Source organism: Littorina saxatilis, linkage group LG5 (genome assembly GCF_037325665.1).
Source record: "Littorina saxatilis isolate snail1 linkage group LG5, US_GU_Lsax_2.0, whole genome shotgun sequence".
Lineage (NCBI taxonomy): Eukaryota > Metazoa > Mollusca > Gastropoda > Littorinimorpha > Littorinidae > Littorina > Littorina saxatilis.
The window spans coordinates 49,897,648-49,912,250 of record NC_090249.1 but is presented as its reverse complement, the minus strand read 5'-3'; the positions used below and the strand labels follow the sequence as shown (position 1 = coordinate 49,912,250).

At 42.8% G+C, this 14,603-nt stretch overlaps 1 protein-coding gene across 2 annotated transcripts in view; it reads left to right on the top strand.

The window, feature by feature from the left end:
- The window catches only part of LOC138967373 (phospholipid-transporting ATPase ABCA1-like), a 91,071-nt gene that overhangs the window by 18,002 nt on the left and 58,466 nt on the right, over positions 1-14,603 (top strand). For both annotated transcript variants that reach the window (XM_070339906.1, XM_070339907.1), the window contains exons 4-11: positions 3,968-4,109; positions 4,560-4,693; positions 5,088-5,215; positions 6,406-6,678; positions 8,376-8,462; positions 9,374-9,626; positions 10,961-11,100; positions 13,401-13,520. In XM_070339906.1, the coding sequence (XP_070196007.1) occupies positions 3,968-4,109; positions 4,560-4,693; positions 5,088-5,215; positions 6,406-6,678; positions 8,376-8,462; positions 9,374-9,626; positions 10,961-11,100; positions 13,401-13,520 (1,277 nt within the window). The remainder of the gene's footprint in view (positions 1-3,967; positions 4,110-4,559; positions 4,694-5,087; positions 5,216-6,405; positions 6,679-8,375; positions 8,463-9,373; positions 9,627-10,960; positions 11,101-13,400; positions 13,521-14,603) is intronic.

Sequence of the window (14,603 nt, the reverse complement as noted above, 5' to 3'; positions counted from 1 at the left end):
AATGACCTCTACACTTTAACGATGGTTTCGTTGACCTTTGACCTTTTTCAAGGTCACAGGTCAGCGTCAAAGGAAAAATTAGACATTTTATATCTTTGACAAAGTTCATCGGATGTGATTGAAACTTTGTAGGATTATTCTTTACATCAAAGTATTTACATCTGTAGCCTTTTACGAACGTTATCAGAAAAACAAGGGAGATAACTAGCCTTTTCTGTTCGGCAACACACAACTTAACGTTGGGCTTTTCTCGGAAACTATAAAAGTGACCGGGCTCAAATTTTATGTGAACGTGACTCATTGTGTTGTGAATAGCAATTTCTTCCTGTCCATCTGATGCCTCATATAATATTCAGAACTGCGAAAGTGACTCGATCGAGCGTTTGCTCTTCTTGTTTCTCTTTTTTTCCCCCTGCATGTGTGTATTCATGTTTCAAAGCCCTGAGACTTTCGCTGTGAACTTGGGTTTTTTATCGTGCGCATGAATGCACATAGGGGTGTTCGGACACCGAGGAGAGTGACTGCACAATAGTTGACTCTGGGAAATAAATCCCTCGCCGAACGTGGGTATCGAACCCACGCTGTTAGCGACAACTGGTTTTGAAGCCAGCGCCGCTTCCCACTGAGCTATTTCTCTGCCCCAGGTCTCAAAAGGAGGGAGTCTTAAAATGGCGGTAAATTTACTGAGGTTATGAACAAAACATCTGAGAAAACGGTCATGAAAGGGAGGAAGTCTTAAATCCAGGGTCTTAAAAGGGCATTCCACTGTATGTGTGAACATGTGATTTGTACATGTAATTTGTATGTGTGTATTTATTGTTGTGATTTTACTTGTACATGTAGGTTAGGTAGATAATGAATGAATTTTTGTGTGTGTTTTCACATACTGTTGTGGTAAGGTTTATCACAGGAGGTCATACAAACTGGATGCATAATCTCGTAGTTGACTTGTAGACTGCTAGCTAAACGTAAGAGTTTTAATTCACTCTAGACGGCTTTAGGTTCAATATACAGTGGTACCTACCGTGTGAGGTCCCTCCAATGAGAGGGCACCTCCCAGAAAAGGACATCTTATGTTGTCGCTTTGTCCATTAACTTGACTACAATGTACATGTCATGGCAGGCCACCTGCTATGTAGAGACACTTTGGGTTATCACAAGGGTGTCATCACAGTACAGGCATCACTGTATATCTTCTTTTTTTTCAGTTTAGCATTTATTAATTTATTTTTTTAATCCTCAGGCTTCTTGAATAACAAGACCTTGCAAAAAAACCACATTTTTCTTTCTGTCTCTGTGTGCCTAAGAAAACTAGAAACACCTAATGCACTGGCAAGAGCAACAACCTTTGGTAAAGTGCTTCAGACTCCAAATAGACGGGGGCAGTGGCGTAGTGGATAAGACATCGGCCTCCTACTCTCATGAAGAAACTGACTGGCACAAAGTGGGGAGCCAGCAGCAACATCCTCAGACAGGTGTATACGGGACACGTCCGCCCTGTGATGGAGTATGGAGCTGCAGCCTGGGCCACAGCTGCGAAGAGCAACACCAGCCGGCTCAACAAAGTGCAGAACGCAAGCATGCGCATCATCACAGGGGGACTGAAAACTACGCCCATACACGCCCTTGAAGCCACCACCAGACTCCCTTCCCTGGACCACCGACGAGAAGAGAAGGTCATCGTGCAGTACGAGAAGCTGCAACGACTCCCCTCTCACCCAGCACACCAGCACACCCAACAGATGACGAAGAACAGGCTGAAAAGAAGCAGTTTCAACCATCTGGCCAAGCAGCTAGAGAGAACCCAAACCAGCTTCCTACCACGCACCCCTGAAGAACAAGAGCCCCTCCAAGACGCTGAAGAGTGGAACAGCCAGCTCAGCAAGGTGCTCTTTGTTACTGACATACCAGGAGTGACCAGCAAGAGAGAGCAGCAGGACGCAGTCCTCAAGAACCTCACGCTGGAGATGATGCACCAGGACTACAACGCCTCAGTATGGACTCACATCTACACTGACGGGTCCTCAGATGGTGCCATCAAAAACGGAGGAAGCGGGATCCTGGTACGCTACCCAGACGGACACACCCTTTCAAGATCCCTGCCTGCCGGAGAGCTGTCATCCAACTACCGGGCAGAACTCACCGCTCTCAGAGAAGCAGTTAGCCTGGTCAGCGAACACCCACCCTCTCACGCCGTCTTCCTGACCGACTGCAGATCCGCCGTCCAAAGCCTGCAGTCGCCCAAAGAGCAGCTGGAACGAGACACCCAGCGTCTTCTTTGTACTCTCTCCCAGAGCACAAACGTCGCTGTCCAGTGGATCCCTGCTCACTGTGGCCTCTCAGGGAACGAGGAAGCGGACAGACTGGCCAAGACTGGCAGCCATCTGGAGCAGACAAGACCAACAGTCTCTTACAGTGAAGCCAAAACCCTGGTGAAAAGACACTACCAAACCACCTGGAATGCCCAACACAGCCTGCCATCTGATGATCAGATGCCCAACTTACAGCGCCATCAGCAGACCATCCTCTTCCGCCTACGGACTGGACACTGTCGACTGCGTGCCCACATGCACCGCCTTGGTCTGTCGCACACACCGAACTGCCCGTGCGAAACAGGCCCACAGACCCCGGAGCACATCCTGCAGACCTGCCCGCTCCACCAGGAAGCCAGAACAGATCACTGGCCACAAGGTGCCACACTGCAGGAGCAACTCTGGGGCACCAAAGACTCCCTGATCCTGACCACTAGCTTTATTCAAGCTACAAAACTTGAAGTCTGACCTGAGGCCAAAAATCCTGGAACGCCGAAGAAGAAGAAGAAGAAGGCCTCCTACTCGGAAGGTCGTGAGTTCAAATCCTGGCCACGGCCGCCTGGTGGGTTTAAGGGTGGAGATTTTTTCTATCTCCCGGGTCAACTTATGTGCAGGCCTGCTAGCTAGTGCCTTATCCCCCTTCGTGTGTACACGCAAGCACAAGACCAAGTGCGCACGGAAAAGATCCTATAATCCATGTCAGAGTTCAATGGGTTATAGAAACACGAAAATACAGAGCATGCCTGCCCCGGAATTGGCGTATGGCGTGGTAAAAACGGTCATGCACTTAAAGATCCACTCGTGCAAAAACATGAGTGAATGTGGGAGTTTCAGCCCATGAACAAAGAAGAAGAAGAGAGAAGACTCCAAATCTCTTAATATTCATCTTAGACCCTACACTACCATTTGTATTGTTAGACCTCGGTTATATCTTTCTCTTAACCTTCATACAAGCCCTTACACTGCCATTTGTATTGTTGGACCTCGGTTATATCTTTCTCTTAACCTTCATACAAGCCCTTACACTGCCATTTGTATTGGTGGACCTCGGTTATATCTAAATCTCTTAACCTTCATACAAGCCCTTACACTGCCATTTGTATTGTTGGACCTCGGTTATATCTTTCTCTTAACCTTCATACAAGCCCTTACACTGCCATTTGTATTGTTGGACCTCGGTTATATCTTTCTCTTAACCTTCATACAAGCCCTTACACTACCATTTGTATTGTTGGACCTCGGTTATATCTTTCTCTTAACCTTCATACAAGCCCTTACACTACCGTTTGTATTTTATTGTTGGACCTCGGTTATATCTTTCTCTTAACCTTCATACAAGCCCTTACACTACCATTTGTATTGTTGGACCTCGGTTATACCTTTCTCTTAACCTTCATACAAGCCCTTACACTGCCATTTGTATTGTTGGACCTCAGTTATATCTAAATCTCTTAACCTTCATACAAGCCCTTACACTGCCATTTGTATTGTTGGACCTCGGTTATATCTTTCTCTTAACCTTCATACAAGCCCTTACACTGCCATTTGTATTGTTAGACCTCGGTTATATCTTTCTCTTAACCTTCATACAAGCCCTTACACTGCCATTTGTATTGTTGGATCTGAGTTCTATCTTCAACACCTGTGTTTTTCAGGCCACTACGATGGGAAAGCTATGCCATCCGCGGGGACGCTGTCGTTTGTGCAGACCTACATGTGTACCTTCAACAATGACTGCAACCAGAAGGTCACGGAGGACGAGCTACCAGGACAAGTGCCAACATTTAATGGATCCTTGTCAGTCCTTATTTCTCTTCAGCTTTGCTTGAGTAGTTACACACAGTTGAACCTGTCCTGGTGACCAAATTTTGATAACAACCGCTAGCCCATTGTGACCACCCTAAAGAAACTCTGCCGAGTTGTTTTTTTCCCTATAATTCTCCTTTTCCATAATGACCACCTGTCTAAATGGACCACTTTTGGTTGGTGCCTTTTGTGGTTGTTGTAGCCAGGTGTGACTGTATAGGATATTCTGAAATGAAATGTAAAGTTAAGTTTCGTACCTTTTGGGATTTTTTTGTCAGAATGTTCATGTCATTATGGATGAACGGATACTGTCTTTTCCCCCTCTCACCTCTACTCCTCCACACATGCTCTTGTTACATGCTATTGCAACAACCCAGTACACAAATACCCACAGAATCTGATTTTTTTGTTAAATTTTGTTTTTTATTTTCTGATCGTCAGATTATCTCTGGCTATCAGTGACTTGCAGACCATACTGGGCAACAATACCGACAGGCAAGAACTAACTCGACTGATTGAAGACTTTGAGAACTTCCAACGGTTGTACAACATCATTGCCAATGGGTCCTCTGTCGGTAGGTTGTCTAAAGTTTTCTTTTTCTGCTATTCATGTTTTCTTAAGGTTCTCTTGGATAAATTGATTTAGGATATCAGTGATTGGAATAATTAACTTCTTTTTACACAAGTTGGAGTTTTAGTGTTTTTAGTGAACGACAAGCATTTCTGTTTTAGAGAGCTTAATTCTGCTCTATTTGTTTTTGTTGTTGCAAACTTTTGTATGAGTAACGAAGATTTCGGAGAAAGCAAAGAAGCCCTGGACTGATTGGTTGTTCAGTACCAACCTGTGCCATTTAGACCATTAACCTAGCCAGGGATAGCTACATCTACATCAGCTTCACCCTCCTTTCCATTGCACTGTTTCTCTTGCATCTATGTGGTCTTACTACCTACTTTTTTCATTTTTTTCAGGTGGTCTCAACATCTCGGGATTTTTTGTGGATCCAGAGGGGATCCGAGGTCAGATTGTGAGTCAGAACATCAGCCTGACTCCGGAGGCATTGGACACACTTTTTAATGCCTCCCTTGCTGTCAACAAGGTATGTGTGGCTGCCCCTGATGTCTTTTACTTTCTTTTTGAGTCACTTGAGAAAAAGTGACTCTATGTAATCGGTCAGTGTTAGTCTGTCCGGCCGGCCGTCCGTAGACACCACCTTAACGTTGGACTTTTCTCGGAAACTATCAAAGCGATCGGGCTCATATTTTGTTTAGTCGTGACCTCCAATGACCTCTACACTTTAACGATGGTTTCGTTGACCTTTGACCTTTTTCAAGGTCACAGGTCAGCGTCAAAGGAAAAATTAGACATTTTATATCTTTGACAAAGTTCATCGGATGTGATTGAAACTTTGTAGGATTATTCTTTACATCAAAGTATTTACATCTGTAGCCTTTTACGAACGTTATCAGAAAAACAAGGGAGATAACTAGCCTTTTCTGTTCGGCAACACACAACTTAACGTTGGGCTTTTCTCGGAAACTATAAAAGTGACCGGGCTCAAATTTTATCTGAACGTGACTCATTGTGTTGTGAATAGCAATTTCTTCCTGTCCATCTGATGCCTCATATAATATTCAGAACTGCGAAAGTGACTCGATCGAGCGTTTGCTCTTCTTTTTTTTAATGATCGAAGCAGAGAGTTTGGGTCGAGTAAACGAGAAGGGGAGGTTATGTTATGTTTGCTAGAAATTCAACCATGTTCTTCGCTTACCCAGGAATACTGGCTGGACTTGTAGGTTAAGCGCTGGTCTTCAGGTTATCAATTGTTACTGATATCTGTCTCAATTTGGTTATCTCTGTGTTACATAATTATTGCTTTGGAGGTTTTTTTCTTCATCCAGTCTTGTAGTGAGGAGTTTCAGTTTCTTTTGCATGGTGTCCACTCCCCAGCCTCTGTTGACCATCAACCTAATGGGGTCTATGGCCTAGTGGTCAAAACGTATGACCTATTACTTCTCAACCCCATATCCTCACTATGCCTCAGCTCCTTTCTCGGTCAGGCAGATTTCTTCAAACAAAATGCTTGGACAAAGCATGAAACGACAGTAGCAATTACATCCTCTGTTAGATTGGTTTGGCTTTGAGGTTTGCTGTTCTGTTAGGTTTTATACCTCACTCTGTTTGATTATATGTGTGATGTATGATTAACTTCACCTTAAAACAAGAGTTGTTAGCCTAAGTTGCATTGACACATTTTTATAGTTAACCCATCTAATTATTCATCCACAGATATTCCTGGGAAACAACTGGAGAAATGCCACTGAGTTTGTCCTGGAATTTATCAACACTACAGCGGGGAATTTGACCTTCACAAATCGCACTCTGACCGACCTACGCGAGCGTGTGTGCGATGAAGATGACCTGCTGCGTTTCTTCAACTTTCCCAATGCTACGCAGGCCCAAGATCTGCAGGCCCAGCTGTGTAACCTGACTGTGCAGCAAGGACTGGAGTTGTATGACGACTTCAGGACCAACTTTGACCAGGCTGCTGCCTTGAAGGAGGTGAGGGTTGTATTTGTTTTCGTTCATGGGCTGAAAGTCCCACGACCTTTATGTGTATGACCATTTTTGCCCCGCCATTTAGGCAGCCATACACCGCTTTCAGGGGAGAGGGTTGTGTTCAACAGTGCTACAGTGGAACCCCCCTTTTACAATCTCCACAAATCTGAGAAAATCGGGTCTTAGAAACGAGGGAGTCCTAAAATGGGTGTCATTTTTACAGAGGTTAAGAACAGAAAGTCTGAGAAAACAAGGTCTTAAAAAGGAGAAAGTCTTAAATTGGGGGGTCTTAAATTGGGGGTTCCACTGCACATACCTCTTTTCTGAGACCGCCTAAAATCTGAGGAATTTGGGGTATGAGAAAGAGGGAGGGAAATTTAGTGACAATATGACAAAAAGTGTGTGAAAAGAGGTTGTACAGTAGAGGGAGTCTCACAATGAAAGATCTTAAAACAGAGGTTTCACTGTATCCTCTGGTCTCTTCCTCCCTGTGGAGAGCTAGCATTAAAACAGAGGTTTCACTGTATCCTCTGGTCTCTTCCTCCCTGTGGACAGCTAGCATTAAAACAGAGGTTTCACTGTATCCTCTGGTCTCTTCCTCCCTGTGGAGAGCTAGCATTAAAACAGAGGTTTCACTGTATCCTCTGGTCTCTTCCTCCCTGTGGACAGCTAGCATTAAAACAGAGGTTTCACTGTATCCTCTGGTCTCTTCCTCCCTGTGGATAGCTAGCATTAAAACAGAGGTTTCACTGTATCCTCTGGTCTTTTCCTCCCTGTGGACAGCTAGCATTAAAACAGAGGTTTCACTGTATCCTCTGGTCTCTTCCTCCCTGTGGAGAGCTAGCATTAAAACAGAGGTTTCACTGTATCCTCTGGTCTCTTCCTCCCTGTGGACAGCTAGCATTAAAACAGAGGTTTCACTGTATCCTCTGGTCTCTTCCTCCGTGTGGACAGCTAGCATTAAAACAGAGGTTTCACTGTATCCTCTGGTCTCTTCCTCCGTGTGGACAGCTAGCATTAAAACAGAGGTTTCACTGTATCCTCTGGTCTCTTCCTCCCTGTGGAGAGCTAGCATTAAAACAGAGGTTTCACTGTATCCTCTGGTCTCTTCCTCCCTGGGGACAGCTAGCATTAAAACAGGTTTCACTGTATCCTCTGGTCTCTTCCTCCCTGGGGACAGCTAGCATTAAAACAGAGGTTTCACTGTATCCTCTGGTCTCTTCCTCCCTGTGGACAGCTAGCAGCAACAAGATTTGTATTACCCAGTGGATACCATTTCTTGAGTCATCATGGTGCTTGATTTGGCCAAAATATGTTGAATTGAGGCCATTTGGTATTTTGGGCAAAAGGATAGTATGACGTTTGTTTTACTTAGCATGGTTGTGGGTGCAAGTGCTGGTAGACATTTGAGTACACCAGCACATGACCACTGCACATGCATTTCAGAAACTGTGCACTTCCTCAGAAAAGTTAGACAGAGTTACAAGAATTGTGTATTATGATAAAGATGCATAAATATAAGCTAAACACAGATATGGCCCATGCGTCTTTCAAATAGATTCAAATATCACTGTGAGTATCATCTAGTGGCTCTGCCTCAGTAAAATGGCAAGTGATATTTATAGCAGCTGTTTGAGAAATATCGTTGTAAACAGTCTTTTTGTGCTACCGATAACAATTACGACCTTTTTTGTTTTCAGTTACAAGACTACGTGTTCTCCAACACAGGGACAACTCCAAACGTTGATTTGCAACTGATAGAGACGATTGGCCGCATAGCAAGTGATGTAAGTGTCAACATAAGCATTATGTTAAAGCAATTGCAAGAAACTGAGTAAAAGGTGCTACGCCTCATTAAAGAAATAATCAAAATGCTCTTCCATCAATATCCTGTACACAAACTGTTTATTCACCAACAAATCAATCAGCTGGAAAATGAATGTCTTATATATTTTAAGTTTTCTATCGCTTCCTATAGAATATCAGTACTGGCTGTTTTGTCATACTATTCGTATCATATTAAATATATGTGCGTCACGTAATAGAAGCTTTTGCTTGAGTTCGTGTCCCTACTTTTCATTCCTATTGCTACTATACTATGATTTACTTGAATACCAAAGTGAAGGACTGCTGAACAGATCAATAAGAATGAAAAACACTGCACGTACTTGAACTATACCCAAACTGTATGTTCACCACCTCATCAATCAACTTGAACTGGGAGCTGTCGGACAAACAATCATAAAATATCATATACTTTGAACATCAGATCAATCAGCTGGAAAGCATACGGCTGTTGAACAGAGTAAGAGGAATGAAATGCGCACTTTACCTGTACGCACACTATATGTACACCACCAAATCAATCAGCTGAAAAGCGTGCAGGTGCTGAACAGAGAGCTGTCAGACAAATAATAAAAAACAGTATGTACATACTTTGAACATCAGATCAATCAGCTAGAAAGCTTACGCCTGAGTAACAAGAACGAAATGCGCACTTTACCTGTACTCAAACTATGTACAACACCAGATCAACCAGCTGGAAAGCGTGCAGCTGCTGAACGGAAAGCTGTTAGACAAACAATCATAAAATATCATGTACTTTGAACATCAGATCAACCAGCTGGAAAGCGTGCAGCTGCTGAACGGAAAGCTGTTAGACAAACAATCATAAAATATCATGTACTTTGAACATCAGATCAATCAGCTGCAAAGCGTGCGGCTCCTGAACGGAGAGCTGTCTGACCAATTCCAAGAGCTGATGAACTACTACAACAACGTGACGGGCCAGCGCAACTCCAGCAACGACCTGGGGCGGTTGTTCTGCGGGCGGGACAAGAGCATCCTGAACCTGGGCCTGGGGGAGGCGGACACCCTGGAGAAGCAGGAGGAAGATCAGAACCAGGGCCGCCTGGAGTCACGCAAGAGTGAGGACCAGCTGGACGGCGTCTGTGAGTTTCTTATTAGTGGTGGTTGGGGTGGGGGGGGTAGTTGTTGTGTGTGGGCATCCACCTTAGCAGTTCTTGCCCATTGCCAAAACATGGTTTTGGTACGCTGAATTAAGAACATTTTTACTTATTTTTTTTCCATTTGATTTCTTCATATTTTTTTAAATATTTTTTTTAGACTATAACTGAGAGCTAATATATATATATACTAGATGAATACCCGCTTTGCCGGGTAGCCGGCTTCGCCGGGAAGAAGTAGAGCCGAATACCCGGCTGTGTCGGGGACCCGGCTTTGCCGGGTGTACGCCGGCTTTGCCGGCGCACGAAGGAAGGGAGATAAACGCGCAAAACACTGGAGAAGATAAGGAAGAGTTGTGGACAGTGACCTTCTAAAAATAGTAACGGGAATATGGATTGAGCGTTGTGGACTAAAAATAGTAACGGGAATATGGATTGACGCCACACGAAGGAAGGGAGATAAACGCAAAACACTGGAGAAGATAAGGAAGAGTTACTGGGAATGGATCTGGGAAGATGAACAGAAAAACCAAAATCGGTTCAGCGCTGCGCGCTGAGAGCACGTGTTGAAAATTCTCATCGACCAGGTTGTGTCCGGGGTCTACCTGAATATGCCCACCAAATTTGAAGCAGATCCAGGACGGGCGCTGTGGCGGGGTGGTAAGACGTCGGCCTCAGTCTTAATCGGAAGATTCGAGGGTTCGAATCCCGGCCGCGGCCGCCTGGTGGGTTAAAAGTGGAGATTTTTTCGATTTCCCAGGTCAATTATGTGCAGACCTGCTAGTGGCTTATCCCCCTTCGTGTGTACACGCAAGCACAAGACCAAGTGCGCACGGAAAATATCCTGTAATCCATGTCAGAGTTCGGTGGGTTATAGAAACACGAAAATATCCAGCATGCTTCCTCCGAAAGCGGCGTATGGCTGCCTTAATGGCGGGGTAAAAACGGTCATACACGTAAAATTCCACTCGTGCAAAAAACACGAGTGTACGTGGGAGTTTCAGCCCACGAACGCAGAAGAAGAAGCAGATCCATCGAGAACTTTGGCCGTGCATCGCAAACACACACACACACACACACACACACACAAGCCGTATATATATATAGATGTCATCAGTTTGGTCCAGTTTCGCACTAGATGCACAATCAATGACATTATAGACCAACTTACAATTATTGTTCACTAATAATTTGGAGTGGACAGTGTATTTTGTATTTACCTCTGTCCACCTACCTTTCCAATCTGTCCTCACTTTTCTTGCTTCAGAAATAACTGTGGAGCTACTGAGGTTTTTGATTTGCTCTTTTTTGTGTTGCAGCTGGCACATGCCAGGACATATTCGGGGCTTTGGACAGAACGCCGTACACACGCATCATATGGCGACAGATCAAACCCATCGTGCTGGGAGTCATTCCCTATGCCCCTGACACCCCGGCCACTCGCAGGATTATCAAAGAGGTCAGTGCCAGTATTCGTTTGGTATTTGGTGTTCACAGTTTAGTGTATCTTTTGTGGAATTTTAAGTTGTTGTTGTAGCTGTTGCTGTTGTTGTTGTTGTTGTTGTTGTTGTTGTTGTTGTTGTTGTTGTTGTTGTTGTTGTTGTTGTTGTTGTTGTTGTTGTTGAAGGTACTGACACTTAGCACTCACGGGTCCACTTTGTACAGAGCAGGTGACTGTCAACCGTTTTCAATCATCCTGCAATATAGGCATCAGAACTCCGTCTTCTGAGAATTTTTTTCTTGAATGACACATGCTTCATTCACTTTCGTTGCTATCTAAAATTTCTCCGTAGTGCACATTGTTTTAGTTTCTGGTTTGGTGTGGGAAGGGCATCTTATGGAGGACTTTGTATGTTTATGGTTCATTGTTCTTGTGTGACAGAGTTCCTTCTTCATTATAACTTGCTCAAGAGAGGATGAAAATCTTTTTGTTCATTTCAATGCTTGTTATTCTCTCAGGTGCCAGGCGATTGGTTCTGCATAACTGGCACTTACTCCTTTGCACATGTTGTCTGCATTTAGAGCGCCGACTTCATTTTTACATTTAGTCAAGTTTTGAGAACTTGCTCAAGAATCACTGTTTACACTGTGTATTTTCTCTCTCAGAACTTGCTCAAGAATCAACTGTTTACACTGTGTATTTTGTTTCTCAGAACTTGCTCAAGAATCAACAGTTTACACTGTGTATTTTGTTTCTCAGAACTTGCTCAAGAATCAACAGTTTACACTGTGTATTTTGTTTCTCAGAACTTGCTCAAGAATCAACTGTTTACACTTTGTATTTTGTTTCTCAGAACTTGCTCAAGAATCAACAGGTTACACTGTGTATTTTGTTTCTCAGAACTTGCTCAAGAATCAACAGTTTACACTGTGTATTTTGTTTCTCAGAACTTGCTCAAGAATCAACAGTTTACACTGTGTATTTTGTTTCTCAGAACTTGCTCAAGAATCAACTGTTTACACTGTGTATTTTGTTTCTCAGAACTTTCTCAAGAATCAACAGTTTACACTGTGTATTTTGCCTCTCAGAACTTGCTCAAGAATCAACAGTTTACACTGTGTATTTTGCCTCTCAGAACTTGCTCAAGAATCAACAGTTTACACTTTGTATTTTGTTTCTCAGAACTTGCTCAAGAATCAACAGGTTACACTGTGTATTTTGTTTCTCAGAACTTGCTCAAGAATCAACAGTTTACACTGTGTATTTTGTTTCTCAGAACTTGCTCAAGAATCAACAGTTTACACTGTGTATTTTGTTTCTCAGAACTTGCTCAAGAATCAACAGTTTACACTGTGTATTTTGTTTCTCAGAACTTGCTCAAGAATCAACTGTTTACACTTTGTATTTTGTTTCTCAGAACTTGCTCAAGAATCAACAGGTTACACTGTGTATTTTGTTTCTCAGAACTTGCTCAAGAATCAACAGTTTACACTTTCTATTTGTTTCTCAGAACTTGCTCAAGAATCAAGTGTTTACACTGTGTATTTTGTTTCTCAGAAATTGCTCAAGAATCAACTGTTTACACTGTGTATTTTGTTTCTCAGAAATTGCTCAAGAATCAAGTGTTTACACTGTGTATTTTGTTTCTCAGAAATTGCTCAAGAATCAACTGTTTACACTGTGTATTTTGTTTCTCAGAACTTGCTCAAGAATCAACTGTTTACATTGTGTATTTTGTTTCTCAGAACTTGCTCAAGAATCAACAGTTTACACTGTGTATTTTGTTTCTCAGAACTTGCTCAAGAATCAACTGTTTACACTGTGTATTTTCTCTCTCAGAACTTGCTCAAGAATCAACAGTTTACACTGTGTATTTTGTTTCTCAGAACTTGCTCAAGAATCAACTGTTTACACTTTGTATTTTGTTTCTCAGAACTTGCTCAAGAATCAACTGTTTACACTGTGTATTTTCTCTCTCAGAACTTGCTCAAGAATCAACTGTTTACACTTTGTATTTTGTTTCTCAGAACTTGCTCAAGAATCAACTGTTTACACTGTGTATTTTGTTTCTCAGAACTTGCTCAAGAATCAACTGTTTACACTTTGTATTTTGTTTCTCAGAACTTGCTCAAGAATCAACAGCTAGTGTACACTGTGTATTTTGTTTCTCAGAACTTTCTCAAGAATCAACAGTTTACACTGTGTATTTTGCCTCTCAGAACTTGCTCAAGAATCAACAGTTTACACTGTATACTAGTCTCCAGTTAATGATAACGTGCAAAACGTGACCAATGGTAACAGCTACCTCTCTGCTTCAGGCTAACCGCACCTTTGAGAGTCTTGGTGCTGTGGTGGACCTGACTGACCAGTGGCTGAATGTCCTGTCACCCGCGCTGTATAACTACCTGGAGACCAGTCCCAACATTGAATTCCTCAGGGTCAGTATTCATGTGTCTTAACGCTTGCAGAGATGGCATTAATGGCAGTCGGCAAAACACCAAAACTTATTTCAAACCGCCCAAAACTCACGCGTCCTAACGCTTGCAGCAGGGTTCGTACAGGTCATGGAAAACCTGGAAAGTAATGGAATTTGATTTTTAATTTTCCAGGCCTGGAAAGTCATGGAATTTCAATTTAAGCCATGGAAAGTCATGGAATTTAACAAAAATAAGAAAGAAAGAAAAGATTAACCTTTAGCACGCCAGCGGCGATTTTCTTCGCCCAGCCATTCCCCCCCCTCCCTTTGCCAGCCAGCGGCGATTTGCGTTGCCAGCACAAGGCTTGTTCGTATGACCAACTTCTCGTTCGTATTTGCATACGAGAATAACGGTATTTTTAACGGCACTTGAGCCAAAGCGAGGCTCACTTCCTTCCGTTATCTCGTCGTGTCGTCTGCGCTGCATTTGAGTCGGTTTCGTCGAAGTTTTCTGCTTTTGTTTTTGCATCGATAAAGTACTTTAGCGCTTCGACAAGCAAGATGGAGGATGATGAGTTTGAAACTTTCTTTCGAGTTGTTTCTTGACAACAAAAAGTATGCGGAATTGGAACGAATTACCGAGGAAGATCTTCGCAATGAACTGTGTATTGCGGTGAAAAAAATGACAGTTCGTCAAGTCACAGTGACGGTTACGAAACGGAATTTACGAAAGTGCAGATGGATACAAACAGTGGCTGCTCCAGTTTAGTGAAATGACAGGACCAGCAAACATTACCGATAATCTGACTGCGTAGCAAATGCTTGACTTGCTTGTTTGATTGTTTATTTTTCTGTTTGAACTCATGACATTATAACTGGTACTTTTGGTAGGTTAAGGCAAAATGTATGTTTGATTTGTTTATTTTTCTGTTTGAAATCATGACATTATAACTGGTACTTTTGGTAGGTTAAGGCAAAATGTATGTTTGATTTGTTTATTTTTCTGTTTGAAATCATGACATTATAACTGGTACTTTTGGTAGGTTAAGGCAAAATGTATGTTTGATTTGTTTATTTTTCTGTTTGAAATCATGACATTATAACT